The sequence below is a fragment of the Macaca nemestrina genome, chromosome 14 (assembly GCF_043159975.1).
Source record: "Macaca nemestrina isolate mMacNem1 chromosome 14, mMacNem.hap1, whole genome shotgun sequence".
Taxonomy (NCBI): domain Eukaryota; kingdom Metazoa; phylum Chordata; class Mammalia; order Primates; family Cercopithecidae; genus Macaca; species Macaca nemestrina.
The window spans coordinates 44,457,973-44,480,646 of NC_092138.1; the positions used below are offsets into that span (position 1 = coordinate 44,457,973).

At 35.5% G+C, this 22,674-nt stretch overlaps 1 protein-coding gene across 3 annotated transcripts in view; it reads right to left on the minus strand.

The window, feature by feature from the left end:
- Nucleotides 1–22,674, minus strand: part of LOC105489092 (zinc finger DHHC-type palmitoyltransferase 21) — a 73,224-nt gene that overhangs the window by 17,210 nt on the left and 33,340 nt on the right. For all 3 annotated transcript variants that reach the window (XR_011612590.1, XM_011753762.3, XM_011753763.3), the window contains exon 8: nucleotides 10,029–10,145. Coding sequence is in view for 2 of the 3 variants with exons in the window: in XM_011753762.3 (XP_011752064.1) it covers nucleotides 10,029–10,145 (117 nt within the window). In the remaining variant the exon portion in view is untranslated. The remainder of the gene's footprint in view (nucleotides 1–10,028; nucleotides 10,146–22,674) is intronic.

Genomic DNA, 22,674 nt, shown 5'->3' on the forward strand with positions numbered 1-22,674 from the left:
CCTGGCCAACATGGTGAAACCCCATCTGCACTAAAAATACAAAAATTAGCTGGTGTGGTGGTGCACACCTGTAGTCCCAGCTACTTGGGACTAAACCCGAGAGACAGAGGTTGCAGTGAGCTGAGATCATGCCACTGCACTCCAGCCTAGTGACAGAGTGAGACTCTGTCCCAAAACAAGCAAAAAACCAATAAAATCTGCTGCATAGGCTGACTCTTCCTTCCATGAAAGATTTCTCTGTAGCATGTGATGCTATTTGATAGCACTTTACCCAGAGTAGGACTTTGTTCAAAAATTTGGAGTCAATCCTCTCAAATACTGCCACTGCTTTACCAACTAAGTCTGTATATTCCTCTAAATCCTTTGTTGTCATTTCAATAATGTCCACAGTATCTTCACTAGGAGTAAACTCCATCTCAAAACATCACTTTTCAGGCTCATCCATAAGAAGCAACTTCTCATTCATTCAACACTGATCATGAGATTGTAGCAATTTGGTCACATCTTCCACTTCTTATTTCTCTTGTTATTTCTAGCACATCTTTAGTTACCCCCTCCACTGAAGTCTTGAACCCTTCAAAGTTAACCATGAAGTTTAGAATCAACTTCTTCCAAACTCCTGTTCATATTGCTATTTTGTTCCCCTCCCATGAATCACAAATGTTCTTAATGGCATCTAAAATGGTAAATCTTTTCCAGGTTTTCAATATACCTTCTCCAGATCCATCACATGAATCACTATCTATAGCAGCTATAGCCCATCAAACATGTTTGTTAAATGGTAAGACTTAAAAGTTGAAATTACTACTCCTGATCCATGGCATGCAGAACAGATGTAGTAGGCATGAAAACAACATTAATCTCCTTGTATATCTTCATCAGAGCTCTTGAGTGACTTGATGCATTGTCAATGAGCAGTAATATTATGAAAGGAACTCTTTTTCTGAGCAGTAGGTCTCAATAGTGGGCTTAAAATATTCAGCAAACCATGCTGTAAACAGATGTGGCTGTCACTTAGGCTTTGTTTTTCTATTTCTAGGGCAAAGGCAGAGTAGATGTAGCATAATTCTTAAGAGTCTAGGATTTTGGGGATGACAAATGAGCACTGACTTCAACTTACAGTCACCAGCTGCATTTAACCCTAACAAGAGAGTCAGCCTGTCCTGTCCTTTGAAGCCTTGAAGCCAGGCATTGACTTTTCCTCTGTAGCTACAAAAGTTCTACATGGCATCTTCCTCCAATAGAAGGCTGTTTTGTGTACACTGAACATCTGTTGTTTTGTGTAGCCACCTTCATTAATCATCTTAGATCGTTTGGATAATTTGTTGCAACCTCTACATCAGCACTTGCCACTTCACTTTGCATTTTTTATGTTATGGAAATGCCTTCTTTCCTTAAGCCTTAAGAACAAACTTCTGCTAGCTTCCAACTTTTCTTCTGCAGTTTCCTCACCTCTCCCAGCCTTCATAAAATTGAAGAGTGAGGGCCTTGCTCTGGATGAGGCTTGGTTTAATGGAATGTTGTGACTTGTGTGATCTTCTACCCAAACCACCAAAACTTTCTCCACATCAACAATAAAGTTGCTTCAGTTTCTTATCATTTGTACGTTCTCTGAAGTAGCATTTTAAATTTCCTTTGAAAACTTTTCCTTTGCATTCATAACTTGGCAATTTGGCACAAGGGGTCTAGTTTTTGGCCTATCTCAGCTTTTAACACGTCTTTCTCATTAGTTTTAATCATTTGTAGCTTTTGATTTGAAGTGAGGGGCATGCAACTCTTCTTTTCACTTAAATACTTAGAGGCCACCATAGGGTTATTATTTGGCCTAATTTCAATATTATTGTATCTTAGGGAATAGCAAGGCCCAAAGAAAAGAGATAGAGGAATGGCCAGTGAATGCAGCAGTCAGAACACACACAACATTTACCAATTAAGTTTGCCATTTATATGGGCGCAGTTTGTGGTGCCCCAAAATAATTACAATAGTAACATCAACAATCGCCAATCACAGATCATCATAACAGATATAATAACCATGAACATGTTTGAAATATTATGAGAATTACCAAACTATGGCACAGAAACAACAGGTAAACACACACTGCTGGGAATACTGTACTGAAAGACACACACAATGCACCGTTGCCGCAAACCCTCAACTAGTTTAAAAAAAAAAAACACACAAAACACTATTTACAAAGCACAATACAACAAGTATGCCTGTATAGCATATATACTGTGGATAAGAAATTAAGTGTTTATCAGAATATATTCAGTAAAAATGTATGAAAAATGTATCAAAACTACTGTCAAACAACAGTAAGAAAGTGTGCTACTGGCATAAAGGTATCTCTATGTCATAAAGATAGACATATAAATAAAATAGAGTTAAGAGTCCAGAAAATATCCAATTAATTTTCAACAAAGGTGTCAAGACTATTCAATGGTGGAAAGAATCATCTTTGCAAGAAATGGTGCTAGGACAACTAGATATCTACATGTAAAAGAATGAAGATGGACCCCTACTTCACACGATCTACAAAAATTAACTTAGAATGAATCGTAGTACTAAATGTAAAAGCTAAAATAATAAAATCCTTAGAATAAAATACAGGAGGGAATTTTGTTGACCTTGGATTAGGCAATGGTATCTTAGATAAGACACAAAAAGCACATACTACCAAAGAAAAAAAATAGATAAATTGAAACAATAAAAAGTACAAACTTTTGTGCTTCAAAAGACACTGATAATAAAGTGAAAATGTAATTAAGAGAATGTGAGAATATTTGCAAATCACATATTTGTAAATAATATATCTGAAAAGGGACTTATATCTAGAACATATAAACAGCTTTTCTAACTCAACAGTAAAACGGCAACCCAATTAAAACATGATCAAAGGATTTCTCCAAAGATACATAAATGGACAATAAGCATGTGAAAAGGTACTCAATCTCATTAGTTAATCAGGGAAATGCAAATTAAAACCATGATGAGGTACTACTTCAAAACCACTAGGATGGTAACCATTTTTTAAAAGACAGGTAATAACAATTGTCACCAAGGCTGTAGAGGAATCAGAACCCTCAAATACTGCTAGTGGGAATGTAAAATCATGCAGCAACTTTAGAAAATAGTGGCAGTTCTTTAAAAATTAAATGTAGCTTCCATTAGACTCAGCAATTCCACTTCTACATACCCCAGAGGAATGAAAATGTATGTCCACACAAAAACCTGTAGGTGGGCTTCAAGATAGCTGACTAGAAACAACTGGTACTCACCTCCTCCACAAAGAAGAACCAAAATAGGGAGTAGATAATCACACATAAAATATATCATCTAAGAGAACACTGGAATTCAACAGAGAAGTGACTGGAAACACCATCCTAAAGCAAGGACTGAGAGGAAAGCAAGGCGGCCTGGTTAGCCAAAACTGGCTGGAGGCATGCAGAGGCTCCCCAGTGCAGGAAAAGGGTAAGTCAGTGACCCCCAATGGCCAACATTCCCACTGCAGACTCCTGCATCCTAGCGAGAGGAAAGCCCCTAGACCCTCTCAAGTCTCAAGACTAACGGGAGCTGCCTGGAGAATACATGAAGGCACCACCCCAGAGAGGAAGATCATGCTGGGTCCCACACAGCCTTTGAGCCCTAAGCAGTTCCAGGAAGGCACCATATGAAGAGTCCAGCCCCCACCAGACTGTATCCTGCCAGTGAGCCCAACAGCCCCTGCATCTCCACATTTCTGGAGCCCCACTGATATTCCCTGCCCACAGCCACTGCTGCCATTGGCTGCCACCACCAAGGTTGAAGCACAAAACCATTGGCAAAGACCCTGCTGACTCCAGCAGCAAATCCAGCATGCATTTTCACATGCCCCAAGGACAAACCCCCCGCCCACAGCAGCTGTTGTGGGCTGGCACTGCCAAGCTGACGTGCAAGCAAAGTGGGCAATCCCCAGCCCACTGCATACAGCTGCAACCACTGAAAGCAACCCCGTCCTCCCCAGTAGCACGGCTGCAATGGATGCCACCCCCACCCAAACATTTTGCCTTGGGCCTGGAGATCACCCCACCAATGCCTACCATAGCCAGTGGGTGAATGTACCACCAGGGGACCTGAGGCTAGGTCTCCCCAACCCCAAACTCCAGTAGCTGAGGCTAGGTCTGCCCATATCCAAACTCCAGTACCTGAGCACACTGTCCAGGAGCCTGGGAACCATCTACAGCCCAGTCTACCATTGTCAGCACCTGAACACTTTTCTCTGGGGCCACAGGTCAGGCTCACCCAGCTTGCTACCACCACCATAGCTGGCACCCACACATGCCACCTGTGGGTCTGAGAGCTGGCCCACCCAGCCCATCGCTGATACTGTCAACACCTATGCAAACCACTTGGGAGCCAGAGGTTTGTTCTGCCAATACTACTGCCATCACCCACGACATGCCCATTTACCAGGACCCAAGAACCTGTCCACCTGCCTGGTGCATTGCTGCCACTATCCGCACCTGAACAAGCCACCTGGAGGCCTAAGAATTGGTCTGTGTGGACCTGCTAACAGCAGTGCCAAAGCCACCCTGGTGCCCATGGACAGGCCCACTTGCTGCTGCCACCACTAAGGACCAAGGACAAGCCCACCTGACAACCCAGTCCCTAGCAAAATTTCACCACAACATCCACTAACAAACACACCCTAAGCCACTGAGGAAATCACAGATACCACTGATGCTGTTTACAGCCAAACAAATCATACAGCAACTATAATACTGCACATTCCCAGAATCAAAACCAAAGGGGCCCCAACCAACCAACACAACAGATACATCTCCAGGAAAAAGTCCTCTCCTACAAAAGCAAAAAAATTAGAACAAACATCTGTTGTTTCTTCTACATCACATATCGTAGATACCAACATAAGGACCCGAGAAACATAAAAAAGCAAGGAAATATGGCACTCCAAAGAAATACAATAATTCTCCAGTAAAACATTACAATCAAAAAGATATATGAAATCCCAGAAAAATAATTCAAAATAATATTAAAGAAGCTAATTGAGATAAAGAGAATACAGCAAATATGAAGCAATTAGAAAAATAATTCCAGATCTGAATGAGGAATTTACTAAACAAATACAAATAAAAAAGAACCAAACAAACTGAAGAATTCACTAAATGAAATATAAAATATATTTCAAAGTTTCAATAATAGACTAGATCAAGGACAAGGAAGAATTTCATTACTTGAAGACAGGTTATTTTCAAATAACCCAGTCTGACAAAAATAAAGAAAAAAGCATTTAAAAAATGAACAAAACCTATGTGACAGATTGAACACCATAAAGTGACCAAATACTTTAATGTGTAATCTCCCAGAAGACAAAGAGAAAACAAAAAACCTAGAAAACCTACTTAAGGATATAACAGCTGAAAACTTCTCAAGTCTGGCAAGTGATCTAGACACCTAAGTACAGGAAGCTCAGGGATCCCCAAACAGATACAATGTAAAAAGATCTTCTCTGGCACACCATAATCAAACTATCAAAAGTCAAAGACAAAGAGAATTGTAAAAACAGCAAGAAAAAAGCATCAAGTCCCATACAAGGGAATCTCCATCAGACTAACAGTGGATTTCTCCACAGAAACTTTATAGGCCAGGAGAAAATGGGATAATACATTCAAAGTGCAGAAAGAAAAACACTTTCAGACAAAAATACTATTTCCAGCAAAATTATCCTTCATAAATAAAGGAAAAAGGCAGGAGATAACAAGCAAAAGCTGAGGGACTTTATCACCACTAGACTGGTCCTATAAGAAATGCTTAAGAGAGTCCTACACTTGGAAACAAAAGGATGACAGCTACCATCATAAAAACACATGAAAGTATAAAACCCACTCTTGGGAGGTTGAGGCACAAGAATTGCTTGAACCCGGGAGGTACAAGTTGCAGTGAGCCGAGATCACAACACTGCACTCTAGCCTAGGCAACAGAGCAAGACTCTGTCTCAATTTTTTTTATAAAAAATTAATTTAAAACCCACTGGTAGAGCAAACACACAAATAAGGAAGAGGAAGAACTCTAATGTTACCATTACAGAAAACCACCAAACCACAATGATAAACAATAAAAGAGAAAGAAAGGTACAAAGAATATACGAAACATCAGAAATCAATTAATAAAATGACAGGAGTAAGCCCTCACATATCAATAATACTCTTTAACGTAAATGGATTAAACTCCACATTTAAGACATATAGACTTTCTGAATGGACTAAACAAACAAACATGACACAATGATATGCTGCCTACAGCACACTCATCTCACCTACAAAGACACATATAGACTGAAAGTAAAAAGACAGAAAACGATATTCCAAGCACACGGAAACCAAAAGTAAGCTGGAATAGCTAGCTATACTTATATCAGATATACAGACTTTAAGTTAAAAATAGTAAAAAGTTACAAAGCAGGCCATTATATGATAGTGAGATCAATTCAGCAAGAAGATATAACAACTCTAAATACATATGCACCCAACACCAGAGCACCCAGATATATAAACCAAGTATTAGATTTAGAGGGAAAGATAAGACTCTAATACAATAATAGTTGAGGACTTGGACACAGGATTCTCAGCATGAGACAGATCTAGTAAAATTGTTAACAAAGAAACATCGGATTTAAACTGCTCTCTAGACCAACTGGACCTAACAGATATTTACAAAACATTTCATCCAACAGCTACAGGATACACATTGTTCTCATCAGCAAATGGAACATTTCCAAGATAGACCATAGGTTAGGACACAAAACAAGTCTCAAGAAACATGAAAAAAATCTAAATTGTATCAAGTATCTTCTCAGACCACAGTGGAATAAAACTAAAAATCAATAACTAGAGGAACTTCGGAAACTATACAAATACATGGAATTTAAGCAACAACCACTGGGCCAAGAAAGAAACTAAGTAGGAAATCACTTTCTTGAAACAAATAAAAATGAAAATGAAACATATCAAAACCTATGGACTAAAACAAAAGCAGTGCTAGGAGGGAAGTTTACAGTAATAAATGCCTATATCAAAACAGTAGAAAGATTTCAAGTAAACACAGTCTAATGATGCACCTCAAGGAACCAGAAAAGCAAGAACGAACGAAACCCAAAATTAGTAGAAGGAAAGAAATAATGAAGACCAGATCAGATGTAAAAGAAAGAGACTAAAAAAATAAGCAAAGAGGCAACAAGACAAAAAGTTGGTATTTTGAAAAGATAAACAAGTGAATAAATCACTTTCAAGACTAAGAAGAGAGAAGACCCAAGTAAATAAAATCAGAAAAAAAGGAGACATTACAGCTGATACCACTGAAATACAAAGATTATCAAAAATTATTAAGAACAAATATATACCAACAAACTGAAAAACCTAGAGTAAATGATAAATTCCTAGACACATAAAACCTACCGAGATTGAATTGGGTAGAAATAGAAAATTTGAACAAACCAATAAAAAGTAATAATATCAAAGTAGTAATAAAGTCTCCCAACAAAGAAAAGTCCAGGACCCAGACAACTTCACAAATTCCACCAAATGTTAAATTAAGTAGAACTAACACCAATTCTCCTCAAACTATTTCAAAAAATTGAAGAGGAAGGAACTGGAACTCTCAACAAACTAAGCACAGAAGAAACATACTACAACATAATAAAGGCCATCTATGGCCTTTTGTGTTGATGATATTATCTTATATCAAGAAAAACCTAAAGGCTCTACCAAAAAACTCTTCAATCTGATAAATTCAGTAAAGTCACAGGATACAAAATCAGCATACAAGAATCAGTAAATCAGTAGTGTTTCTATACACCAATAATGAACTAGCTGAGAAAGAAATTTAAAAAAATCCCATTTACAATAGCTCCAACAACAACGCTGTAAGAAATTTAACCAAGGAGGTGAAAGAGCTCTATAAGGAAAATTGCAAAGAACTAAAGAAAGAAATCAAAGGAGGAGGCAAAGGAAAGCTATCCCATGATGATGGATCAGAAGAATTATTACTGTTAAATGACCATACTGCCCAAAGCAATCTACAGATTTGATGTAATCACTATCAAAATACCAACATAATTTTGCACATAATTAGAGAAATAATCCTAAACTTTGTATGAAGTCAAAAAAGTGCCCGAATAGTCAAAGTAACCCTAAGCAAAAAGGACAGTGCTGGAGGCATCACATTACCTGACTTCAAAATATATTATCAGGCTATAGTAACCAAAACAGCATAGTATTGGTATAAAAGCAGATACATAGACACATAGACCAAGGGAACAGAATAGAGAATCCAGAAATAAATTCACATATTTACAGTCAGCTGATTTTTGACAAAGGCATCAAGAATATACATTGAGAAAAGAAAAATCTTTTGAATAAATGGGAAGTGCTGGGAAAATTGGATCTCCATATGCCTAAGAATGAAGAATGAAACTGGACCCCACCTCTCACCATATACAGAAACCAACTCAAGATGTATTAAAGACTTAAACATCAAACCTACAACTGTGAAACTACCAGAAGAAAACCTAGGAAAAATATTTCGGGACATTGGTCTAGATGAAAATTTTATGGCTAAGATCTCAAAAAGTGCAGGCAACAAATACAGACAAATGGGACTCTATTAAATTAAAAAGCTCTAGAGTAAACAATCAACAGAGTGAAGAGACAACCTGTAGAATGACAGAAAACACTTGAACTATCTGCTTGACAAGGGACAGTATCCAGAATATACCAGGAACTCAACTCAACAATAAAAAACGGTACCGTTAAAAAGTGGGGAAAGGACACGAAGACACGTATCTCAAAAGAAGATATACAAATAGCCAACAGGCATATGAAAAGTACTCACTATCATTAATCAACAGGGAAATGCAAGTCAAAACCACAATAAGGTATCATCTTACCTAAGTTAGAACAGCCTTTATTGAAAGGACAAAAAGTAACAGATGCTGGCAAACATGCAGAGAAAAGGGAACTCTTGTACACTGTTGGTGGGAATGTAAATTAGTATAATCACTAAGGAAAATAATACTGAGAATTCTCAAAAAAAACTAAAAATAGAACTACCATAAGATCCAGCAATCCATTATTGGGTATTCATCCAAAGGAAAAAACATCAGTATATCAAAGGGATACCTGCACTTGCATGTTTATCACAGCACTATTCATGAGAGCAAGGATACGAAATCAACTTATGTGTCTATCAACAGATGAATGAATTTTAAAAATTTGGTATATATACACAGTGGAATAATACTAATCAGCCATAAAAAGAATGAAATTCTGTTGCAGCAACATGGATGGAACTGGAGGTCATTGTGTTAAGTGAAACAAACCAGGCACAGAAAGACAAACACCATACTTTCTCACTCATATGTGGTAGCCAAAGGAGTTGATCTCATGGAGGTCAAGAATTGAATGAGAGATTCAACAGGCTGGAAAGGGTGCGTGGGTGGAGCAGGGAATGAAGAGAGTGTGGTTAATGGTTATAAACATACAGTTAGAAGAAATAAGTTATAATGCTCAGTAGCACAGGAGGGTGACTACAGTCAGCAACAATGTATATTTTAAAGTAACTAGCAGAGAGGACTTGAAATGTTCCTAACATATAGAAATGATAAATACTCAAGTTGATGGAGACCCCAAATACTCTGATTTGATCATTATACATTACATGCATGTAACAAATACTCATATGTACCCCATAAATACGTAAGATACTGTGTATCAATAAAAAACTACAAACATGATGTCTATGCTCACATAAAAACACTGTATTTGTTAGCTTTCAAAAACAGGATACAGAATTGTATGTACTTTGTACTTGATTATAACTACTTTAAAATTACATAGGCATATGACAGTACTAAAAAGCATTGTTAATTTTCTCCTTTAATTTCTAAACTTTCTATAACTTTTTAGAATTACATTCATAATTAGGTAATATATTCATAAATGTTACTTTACATTAAAAATATACTTACTGTGATGATGCCAATTAGTTGAGTGTAAAAGAGTCCAGTTATTCCGACTAACATAGTAATGCCCATAAAGGCAGCTAGTCTCATTATGGCCAATTCGTGTCTAACAACAAAGAGGTCCTATAAAGAAAAAGAAAGTCTTAAAAACAATTCAGAGTTGCTTATATTGCTTACAGTTGCAATAATAATCAAGAATTGAGCCATAACACATCTTACTTATTATCTTAATAGAACTCCTCTCCCTCTTTTATACTTGTTCTAAAGTGGCACATATACACCATGGAATACTATGCAGCCATAAAAAAAGGATGAGTTTGTGTCCTTTGTAGGGACATGGATGCAGCTGGAAACCATCATTCTTAGCAATCTATCACAAGAACAGAAAACCAAACACCGCATGTTCTCACTCATAGGTGGGAACTGAACAATGAGATCACTTGGACTCAGGAAGGGGAACATCACACACCGGGGCCTATCATGGGGAGGGGGCAGGGGGGAGGGATTGCATTGGGAGTTGTACCTGATGTAAATGACGAGTTGATGGGTGCAGCACACCAACATGGCACAAGTATACATATGTAACAAACCTGCACGTTATGCACATGTACCCTACAACTTAAAGTATAATAATAATAAATAAATTTAAAAATAAATAAATAAAAATAAATAAATAAATAAATGTATAAATATTTAAAAATTTCAAAAATAGGTATTTTAATTTACAATAATAGCAAGCTGGAAAATATAGGAGTTTACTACTCTACTGCATCAAAACTCCTCAATCTTAGGTGCCAGTTAGCCTCGTTTTTTGAATCTATTTTGGGCAAAAAACAAAAAAGAAAGAAAAGAAAAAGAAACCCAAAACAAACCAAAACACAGATGGTTATACAATCTTTGGTTTACAAAAGGAATTTTATTATTTTTCTGCTAAAAAGTTTGAATACACAGCATAATTCATATTAAAGTTCAAGTGACCAAGATATCTAGAAATCATTAACACGGTCAAAATGAAGGGAAATCATATATAATAGGATCATTTAAGAACAGCTCTCTTCAAGCCTACTTCATTCACTCTTCCATCCAGTCACCCAACCACCATTGCCAAGCACTGTGTTATGTAATAGAAATGTATAAATGATAAAAATATGGTCCATGCCCTCAAGAAGTACAGTTTATTTAGAAACAGAGCCCAACTTTGGAAAATTCCAAAACAATGTGATATATTCTATAACAGGGATGCATGCAGAGTACGGTAGAAACACAAAGGAATGCCTAGATAGGAGGGAGGAATTGAAATGCTGCGATTTAAAGGCAGGCCTTCTGGCTCAGAGATTGAAAATGAGTGTTCTAAAAGTAAACCAAAGATACTGTGGTAGGAAGACAGAAAAACAAGAAACCTTTCATTTAGCCTCACTGTTACCAACCAACCAGACCAGAGGAAGGAGAGAGAGTTAAAGACTTCTCCTGGAAATCTGCTGTTGCTAAGCTGTGGAATAAAACAACCACAGAAAATAAAAGCACCAAGTGGATGGGAAGGACACCCAAACACAACCACCCACATGCTTTCTTTTATACTGATTCATGTTAGGGATTAAGGTATCCTAATAGCAACTTCAAAAATAGGAAGGCCACCAGAGATAGTATGCTTGCTTGAAACAAAAGAACTGATACTTTTCTGTGTGTATTATATTGAGTCACCACCAGACTTAGGCAAAAATCAGGTTCCACATCCACATTACTTATTCATTAGCCTGGAAAAACTTAAGAATTCAGTAAGACACTTAAAACATTATGTAGCAGGTAAATATTAGGCAATCATTTTAAAACTTCAGTAAAAAGAACCCAATATAGAATCCCTATGAAACATATAAAACCAGAATGATGGGCCTGTGGATGATATAAAAAATTAAATTCTGCATTAATGCTATTTAAAAACACAAATTTGTTCTAACATAATTGATACATTAAACAAGTTTGACCACAGCAATCATTCTTATGCATAATTTTATCTGTGAAAAAATCCTAGGTGAACACAAAAAATTGTACCAAGATGAACTAAAATATGTAGGAATACACAAAACACACTCACCCATCAAACATCTACCAGCCACCTCAGTTTATCTTCCATGCTATGAGCCACACCCACCTGCATCTAGTATTACAACTTTCCCTCCAATTTCACAGACCCTCCTTTCATCACTTCACAATAATTCACATTCTGCAACCCTCCTGATGCTCACTTCCATAAGAAAACTTCAGGTCTTCTTCAAGGTAAAGTGCCATGTTTATCACAGTATTTATGTATTTCTGAATCATTTAACATTTATAAAAGAGTGCTGTTGTTTTTATTAGGTTCCTATCCTTTTAAGTGTCGCAGACAAAGTTTCGGAGTGGTAAGCCCTGTGGTTTTAATGCATGGTTTTACACAGTGAAGTGATTTTTAGGAACGCACATATTGCATTATAGCAGAGCTTACTGTACTAAAATTACCATCTATGACCAAATAAAATCCATCCACTCTTCTCCCAGTGAAAAGATTTTAAAATAATTTTTGGCCAACTACAATTTATAAATGTCAAGGATGGAGATGAGACTAAAAGATCCACTTATAATATTACATTTATTCATTTGGTTATACATTTATATTTAAAGTATTTATGTAAAATACAGTAGTAAAAAAACTTTAATCTAGAAATTGCTTTTTATCACTTTTACATTTTCAAAAAAACAACTGTATTCCAAGTTCACACATGCATAATTAACATCATCAGCACTAAATCCATATTTTGAGTCACTTAACACTGTTCTCTAGAGTACATCTTTACTTCTTAGATTTTTTTAGATGTAACACTTTTTGAATCCAAAAATTGGCTTAAAAATTTTTATCCAAATCACAGGAACCCATTTGCTATCCCAGATCTTTACTACATAATCAGTGTTATGGACTCAATTGTGTGCCCCAAAATTCATATGTTGAAGCCCTAACCCCTGTACCTTAGAATGTGACTGTAGTTGGAGACAAGGCCTTTAAAGCAGTGACTAATATAAAATGAGGCCCTTAGGGTGGGCACTAATCTAATCCGACTGGTGTCCTTATAAGAGGAGGAAATTTGGACACACTGAGAGACACCATAGATGTTCCCAGAGGAAAGACCATGTGAGGACAGAGAGAAGGTGGTTATCTGCAAACCAAAGACAGAGGCGCCAGGAGAAAACAAACCTGCTGACATCCTGATCTTGGAGTCGTAGCTTCCAGAATGTGAGAAAATGAATTTCTGTTGTGTAAGCCACCCAGTTTGTTTTATTTTCTTAAGGCAGGCCTAGCAAACTAATATAATCAATAAATGTATTTCTTTATTGTTTACATTTCTTCCATTTTGTTAAGAAATGTGCTCATATACAGACAAATTCAAAAAACATGTGTCCAGTTTAAAGAACAGTAACACTGGGCCAGGCACGGTGGCTCATACCTGTAATCCCAGCACTTTGGGAGGCCAAGGCAGGTGCATCACCTGAGGTCAGGAGTTCAAGACTAGCCTGGCCAACATGGCAAAACCCCATTTCTACTAAAAAAAAAAAAAAAAAAAATACAAAAATTAGCAGGGCATGGTGGTGCATGCCTGTAATTCCAGCTACTAGAGGGGCTGAGGCAGGAGGATCACGTGAACCTGGGAAGTGGAGGTTGCAGTAAGCCGAGATCATGCCACTGCACTCCAGCCTAGGCAGCAAGAGTGAGACTCTGTCTCAAAAAGAAGAAGAAGAGTAACAGTATCCTCTCAAGAATTAGAACATCTGAAACCAAGTAGAGCCTCCTGTGTATTCCTTCCCCATTGCTGGCTCTCCCTCTCCCCTCCCCTCCCCTACCCTAAAGGTAGAGGTTACTAACTCCTTCTTCATACATTTTGGATATTGCTGTGTTTCAGTTCCATATTGCAAATATCTTCTGCTCTGAAACTATCCTATTCACCCTCTTGATGGCATCTTTTCATAAACTCAAGTCTTCATTTTAAGTAGTCCAATGTATCAATCTTTTCCTTTAGTAATTTTTATATCCTATTTAATAAATCTTTCCTGATGCTAAAATAAAAATGGCATTCTCCTATATTATCTTGTAAAGCCTTTTAAAAGCTTTGTAAGTTTTGCCTTTCACATTAGGTCACTAATTCACATAGCATTATTAATTAATTTTTTTGTGCACAATGAAAGATAAGAATCTGAATTTACTTTTCGAATATGAATATTCAACTGTTCCAGAATGACTAAAAAGCTATCATTTCTTCAGTGACCTGAGATGAAGTATCCATACATACATGGGCTCTCTACTCTGTTCCCTTGGTTTGTTTATCCCCGTAACAGTGACAAATGTCTTAGTTATTACGGCTTTGTAATAAGTCTCAATATCTGGTAGGCCATGTCATCCCATCTTATTCTTTTGCAAGAATGTCTTGATTATTCCAGATGATTTGTATTTGCATAAAAATTTTAAAGTTAGATTTTCAAGTTACAACACATACTCAGGCATATATTCACATATGATATATTCTCTCCATTATCTTTCGCCAAGTTTCTCCTAAAGGCCTTGCACTTTGTCAGATTTAATTCAGTAATTTCCCAGTTTTTGATCTTATTATAAATGGCATTTGCTATTAATTTCATTGTCTAAAGGTTTGTTTGTGAGCATATAAAAATAGATTTTTTAAAATATTGTTTCATAGTCACATTTTTTATACTTTCTTAAAAACCCAAAAAAACTATAGATAAATCATTTACACAATTACATCATCTATGCGTAATGACAGTTATATTTCATTTAGCAGTTGTACCTTTTCTTTCTTTCTCTTATCTTACTGCATTGACTAAATTTCTAGTACTATGTTTAATAATAATAATGGTGATAGTGGGCATCAATGCCTTGTCCCCAACCTGGAGGGAAGAAGTTAACATCTCATCTTAGCATGCTATAGTTGGTTGATTTTGTGGGTTTTTTTAAGGGGTTGGGGGAGAAAGACCATTTATCTAATCACAAAACTTCTCCTAGTTCTAGTTTACTAAGAGTGTGTAACCTGAATGAATCCTGAATTTTATCTTTGTCTTCATACACTGAGATGCTCACTTGAATTTTTTTTCTAATCTGTTAATGTGATAAAATATACTGACTGATTTTCTAGTGCAAAAAACAACCTTTCATTCCTAGGATAAGCTCAACTTGCCCAGGTTATATATAACCACATTACATACTATATACATAGTATGTACATACATACTATGTACTCTACTGGTGGGATTTTTTATATATACTTTTTTACTTTGCTTTAGTCTGTAGAAATTGCTAAGCTGTTTCTTTATTTCATAGGAAAAAACAAACACAAAGAATACCATGACACTCATATAAACAGAGAAAGGTAGGAAAGTCAGTTCTACTGCCCGTATTCGCGACAGGGTAAGTTTTGCTCCCAAGTGGGAGAAAACTGGTTCTTAGAGGGAGAAAAACAGTCTTAGCTATCACTATGGTTTGTGGCCCTACACAAGTCAATCTTATCTGACAAAATCTTGTTTCTTAGTATTTAACTTCACTGGGGTGGTAAGAAGAGAAAATTTCCGCAGGAGGAAAATGGGAATGAAAAAAAAAAGGTTAAAAACGACTGTTCTACTAGATAATAACATTTCTTATAAAACTATAGTTATAATGACAGTGTGGTATTGTCTCTCCAGACTAGAAACAGAAACACAAACACACACACACACACACACAAAAATCATGATTATGAGGAAGATGGCACTACAGAGTGGAGGGGAAAGAATTATCTTTTCAATAAATGGTGATAAATCAACTGACTATTCATCTGTGAAAAAACTGAAACCATGACTTCCATCTCATGAGAATCACAAAATTCAATTCTAGGTGGAAATATGAAAGACAGAAAAATATAGTACCTAGATGATAATAAGGGAGAATTACATTGGTTTTAGAAAGGATAGAAAAATATTTTATAAATTGAACCCAAAAAACACTACTCAAAAATGAAACGGTTGATAAGGTGGAGTACATTAAAATTTAAAACCTCTGTTTACCAAAAAACACCATTAAGAGAGTGAAAAGATAAACCAAAGAGTGGAAGATGTTTACAACACATACCAAAAAAGGACTAAACACCCTACAATTACCAACAAAAAGTCAAATGGGAGAAATACTTAAATAGGCACACTTTGCCAAATAGGCCAGCCATATCATCAGTAAATATATGAAAAGAGGTTGAGTATCATTAGTCATCAGAGAAGTGTAAATTAAAACAATGAAGTACTGTTCATACATACCAAATGGCTAACATTAAGAAGATTTAAATGAGTATTAGTAAGGATATGAGGGAATCAGAATTTATATACTCTACTGGTAGGAGTTTAAATCGGTACAACTATTTTGGAAAACTGTTTAACACTATCTAAAAGAACATACCACTTAACCTTTGAACACCAGCACTTCTAGCTCTACATCCAAGTGAAACACATGCACATGTACAGCGGGAGGAATAAACAAGGCTGCTTACAATAGCATTATTTAAAATCTCCCAAAACTAGAAACAAAGTAAATATCCACCCACAGAACGAATAAATGGCTTTATATTAAAAATGAAATATTATGAGGATTCACAACAATGAAAATAAACTGTATCTAAGTAACAAAAAGGATAAATCTTCCAAATGTTGCCCAAAAGAAACATCCGGATGATTCACTTCACTGTTTTTATTTTTATGCACGCCTTCATATGTGTATCACATTTTACAATATAAAAGGTACAAAAAGTTGTGACAGTGAAATATAGAATATAAAAATACTTTTAATTTTAGAAAACCAAACTCTTAAAATACATATAAAACATAAAAGTTAGTTATAAATGGCCTATAAAAAGAGAGACCAAAATTTGTGAAATAAGACACAGAAAAGGATGTGAGAGACAGGAAAAAAGGAGAGAAAGAGTCAGACCAGCTCTCTGATCTCATCTACTACTTTCTTCCTGGCTCACCTTCAACTACACTGACCTCCTTGCTATTTCTCAGACATAGCTAGACAACTTCCAAATCAGGACTGCTGCATTTGTTCTTCCCAGAAAACTCCCCAGACAACCACATGCATACTCCCCTCACTTTCTTCAGGTTTCTACTTAAATATTGCCTTATCAGAGACCTTCTCCTCGACCAAATTACAGAAAATCCCACTATTCCCTATTTCCTTGCTGTATTTTTTTCATAGTATTTATCTCCATTTGACATATATGTATTTCTTTATTGTTTTGTCTCTCTTAGCAGTACGCAAATTTCTCGAAGATGGGGACTTTTGCCTGTCTTGTTCAATGATGAGTTTCTGGAACGTAGAATCAGCTCCAACTCAACAAATATTTATTAAATGAATGAATGAAAACAAAGAAAGTTGGACAAAGAACTGTCTCTTCCCTCAACATGTGAAGAGACAGAGAACAGTATCTACAAGGATTGTTTCACATGTATAATAGCAGCGATAAACACAGAAAAAGAAACACACAGGCAACATGTACATAAACATAGTTATGTTTATGTTTACACATAAACCAGCAGAGGAGAAGAGGGTCACTCTCATGAAATATTAACAATATTCCTATACTCCTATCTGGTAATCTTTTAGAACTGTATCATTAAAAAATTTTTAAATGTTACAAAACTAGCAGTAGGGGGGCACCACCTCTTAATGCAAGCTAAATGAAAAGAAGAGTCAGATTTGGCTATTTATGATCTAGCAAACAATTAAATACTTGATCTGTGAATTCCTTCAGCTCATTTCTTCCTATAATCTTATCTTCTATTCTAATCTCAATTCTAATTCTAAGGCTATATACTGTATCTTATCATTTCTAAGAACTGCAACTCATAACATAATTATAATTTCAAGTATGTCACCTTATGAATACCACATGCTTTCTTTTGAGCTAATTCCCTGTAGACTATCAGTGCTAACAAACTCTTAACCCCAATGGGAGCTCCAATTCTTTGGCCCAACCACCGTATCATTGACTTTCCCCAACACATTCAACTCCCTACTTGTTTATATTCCACAGTCCATCAAGATAAATTCTCCTTTAATTTACCACCAACTTTCTTGACCCTCTCTCACCACCATTCTACTCCTGTTTCACTGGCTGCAGTCTTAGTCACCTTTCTTGTACCTTTGATCTTTCTAACTTCAAAAACTGAAGAGTGCCTAGAGTTTGGTCTTCAGAACTCTTTTCTTTTCTATTTGTAATAACTGCTAGGAAATCTCCAGTCAGTTTCCATGTCTTTAAATACCATCTTTATGCTGAAAGCTCCCAAATTTATTTATCTAGCTCAGACCACCCCATTGAAATCCAGATTTTTGTATCTAGCTGCTTAATTAACATCTGTCCCTGGAAGTCAAATAGGCAGAGTAAACATGTGTAAAACCAAACTCTTTAACTTCTCCCCAAAACCTATTCTTCCTTCAGGCTCCCTCTCTCAGTAATCGGTATCTCCATTCTTCCAGTTGTTTGGGCTGTGAAGTCTTGGAAATATCCTTGACGTTTCACATTCTATCTCATAGCCCACATTCAAATTATCACCAAATTCTGTTAGCCCTTCAATCTATAATAGACCACTTGTAAGCGCTTCTACCAATACCATAATCATTTCGTGTTTGGACTGTATTTTAGCAGTCTGGTAGCTGGTCTTCTTGCTATTATCCTTGTCCCTCAGTTTATTTTTCATAGCAATCAGGTTGTTGTTTTTTTTTTTCTAAAATGTAAATGAGATTCTGTAGTGGCTCAAAACCTTCCAACAGCTTACAAAGTCCCAACCACTATCTTAATAAAGCATCCAGTCCAATCACAGCCCTTACTACTCTCAACTCATCATCTCCTATTGCTCTGTCCCTAACTCACTCCACTCAAGATATGCTGGTCTCCTTACTGCTCCTTGAGAATGTCAACAGGGACTTGCTTGAGTTCCAGGTCTCTGCTCAAGTGTCCCTATGAGAAAGGTCTTCCTTGACTATATCCACCCCTGTACCCTGCTTTATTATACTTCATAATACTTATATTGTTTACCATACATTTGTTTATTGACTGTCTTCTCTAATCGGAACGTAAGCTCCTTAAACACAGTAACTTTGTTTCAGAGCTTAGACGACGGGGAATAATATGTACATTCAATAATATGTACTGAATGACTGAATAAACGTTCCTCATAATTTTTTAAAATTAAAAACTGTGTTTTACAAATAAAATGTTATATATAAAATGACAATTTTCCTATGAGTCTGAAGCAATTTTTATTTATAAACCACAGCTTATACTTACTTTTCTGTGTTTTTATGAGACTACTCTGAAAAGTAAAAATATGTGTTTTCTTTGTAATCTTCCTCCTACCGAAGAGTTTCTCAACCTCAGCACTACTGGCACTAGGCTGGATAATACTTTGTTGCAGGGGGCTCTCCTGTGCATTGCAGGACATTTAGCAGAATCCCTGGCCTTCGCCCACTAGATGCCAGTAGCACTCCCCTAGTGACAACCAAAAATGTCTCCAGACATTACCAAATGTTTTGTGTGGGAGAAAGTCAACCTCCTCCCCACTGAGAACCACTGTACCCACTGGTAAAGGATTTTGTTTTTCTCTGTTGTTCAAGAATAGAAACACCTAGAGACAATATAGATCATAAAATTAAAAAATAAAAATAACAGAAACAGCTTAGATCACATCTGAGATATTTAAAGCATACAGATTTGAATTTTCAAAATAACAAAATAACCAACTTCACATGCTGAGGGTAGGTTCATAAGGCTAATACTGTGACATTAAAATAAGTAATCTTAATTTAATCCTAAAATAAAATCCTATGATATCTGTATGGTTATGAGCACTTTTTGGAATGAGCCTTAGCTTAAGTTTATTATATTCCAAAACATAGGAAAAGAAGTTACACGCTTATTCTACACAAAACCCCTCTACTCCCCAACTCAGTGCTCAGGTAAAATGTACTTTTTTCAGTCTTATTACATCCTAATGGCAATTAATATCTAAAGTGAAACAAATAATTATTTATACCTCCCTAATGGCTATCACTGATTGTTCAGAATTATCCACTAAATTTTGGTAGTCATATGTATGCAACTACCTTACAGAGCATATTTCACTAGCATCTGACTGTCAGGTTAATAGCTGAGGGTGAAATATTCCAGAAAAATTATTTTGTCTGCCTGACCATATTTTAGCAGTAAAAATTCTAGAAAAGTTTGGGCAATCCAATAAGAGAACAGAGTAACATACTTCCTTACTGCATTCACCAATTAATGCAGTGCTACAGTGTTTGGTAAAAGTAAAAGTAAGACAATAAAATTGCTGCCAGGTTTTAACCATTTAAATTCACAGTAACTGTAACAGTCTTACAGAGAAAAAAAAACTGATAAATTTTCTATGTTAAATGCTATTAATATTTATAGCTTACTATAGAAACATGTTTAACAAGGACATACACTCAGTCAACCTGGTATTGTAGGACAGGATTAAGATTTATTATAAAGTTTCTGTGTTCCATCTCTCACTAAAAGCATAGAGATATACTGACAGAATTGGCAATTGTTAGACTAATAAATAGATTATTCTTATTTCTTTAGAAATATAAACTGTATATCTGACATTATTCTTTTCAAGCAAAAAACATAAAAAATGTTACTGAGGAATAATATCTCTACTAGCATCTCAGGAAACAAGAACAAAAAAGCCAAATTACTTTTATATTAGCATTAAAAATAATTTTCGTCTCATATCAATTTTAATTCCACAATATTCTTGGCTATTCTTGACTCTTGGCTATTCTTTCCAAAAATCTAAAAAGCTAAATGTGTATTTCAGCAATTTTTTTCCATCCTTCAGTGAACAAAATAAATGACCTCCTAGATATTAAGAAAATAAAAGTTATTATTAAGCCTATAATATTTTTTCAAATAGCAGAAGTACTCAGACTACTTTAAAACTGATTATAGGAAAAGATTAAAATAAATTATGAAAAGATTTACCAATATTCAAAGCTACCTGCAGCCAAGTCTTCTGACTATTTCTATTTTTTGTTAGCCAAAAGGCTAGGCAAATAATTCTGTGGCACAGTTCTGACATCAAATCCCTAGCAACGCTATTAGATATCAGCCAATTGGAATAATAATAATGTATCCTCCTAGCAGAAGAGTTGGCTAGGCTGCTAAACATTATTTATTTTCCTCTTCTGAATTTTGGCAGCATTTCCTTTATTGAAATTCTCTCTCCTCTCTTCCCCTTCTGTCACCCACTGCTCTCATAGCCTTAAATGCAGTTAGTATGCTTTTCCCCTTCAAATAAAAGTAAGTATACAATAATTAGAAATTATCAGAACCACTTCATCTAAAAAGAAGCTAAAACACATAATTTTAGAATTAAAGTGGTATGCCATCAAAGATTAGCTGTATAAACTCTGATACTAATAGCCACAAATTATTTTTTTTAAGCTTATACTATTTCTCATGTAGAGAAATAGTAAACATTGCCTGCATCTGATTTCCAGCAGGTACACATTTAAAAACTAGTCTTAACCCACTATGATGCCTTTATAAGATATAACAGACTGCCTCAATGAAAAATGAAAACAGCAAAATATTAATCTACCAATCAGGAGGTTCATTGAGCTTTCTCTGAAGAGCACATATTATGATGTTTAGTATTTTTAAATATATTTGATATTTTTAATCCTACAATAATATTGCTAAAAAATTTCTTGAGGGAAAAATGCAAAAAGCAGTATTGAATGGGAGCTTGAATAAGATATAGTAATAGCAAGAACATGACTTAGGGACATGGGCCCAAATCACACCTCTGCCAAGTGGCGATTTTGTGACTGGACAAGGTATTGAATTTCTCTGAATTTCAGTTACCGTACCTGTAAGATGATAACCATACTATTTATCCCTTCAGAAATATTTCAAATGAGTAGACATTTTCCGCTAATCCAAGTAATATACAAATCCAGAATAATATAAAAAAGAAAACACGTTACCAATAAAATATTCATGGATAAATATACAATAAATTTAAGGTATACTCTTTAAATACAGTGGTACTTTCCTTCATATTTAATTTAAAACCATAAATTTCTAGTATTGGTTTTGGTAAATAACCAGTATCCAATAAAATGAAATACATTATTAGAATTTGACCCAATACACCAAATGACTAGGCATCTGTTTATAAGCATTTAAAGTAACTATGTGAAATAGTCAAATATGGACCTTGGTAAAAAATGAAAGTTCATTTTCTTCAATATCCATCTATTTTATTCACTTAAATGCCAAATCATTACCCAATCTACAGGTTTTAGAACCTAGACAATGATTTTCATCCCAATAAATATTTAAAGTGAAACATTACTTTCGAGAGGGCTTTTAAGTAAAATTCAACGTTATTCTGGAATGATAAATGCAAATGATGCAAACTAATTTAATGTCTAACACCTGAAAAACTTCTCCAAACATCTCAAAATTTATAATCTTTATTGATTTTGTGATTCTAACAAAAAAGTTTAATTTATCTCCATTCATTTAGAAAACAAAATTATTACTCAAGTTTCTGCAGTTTTTCTAGA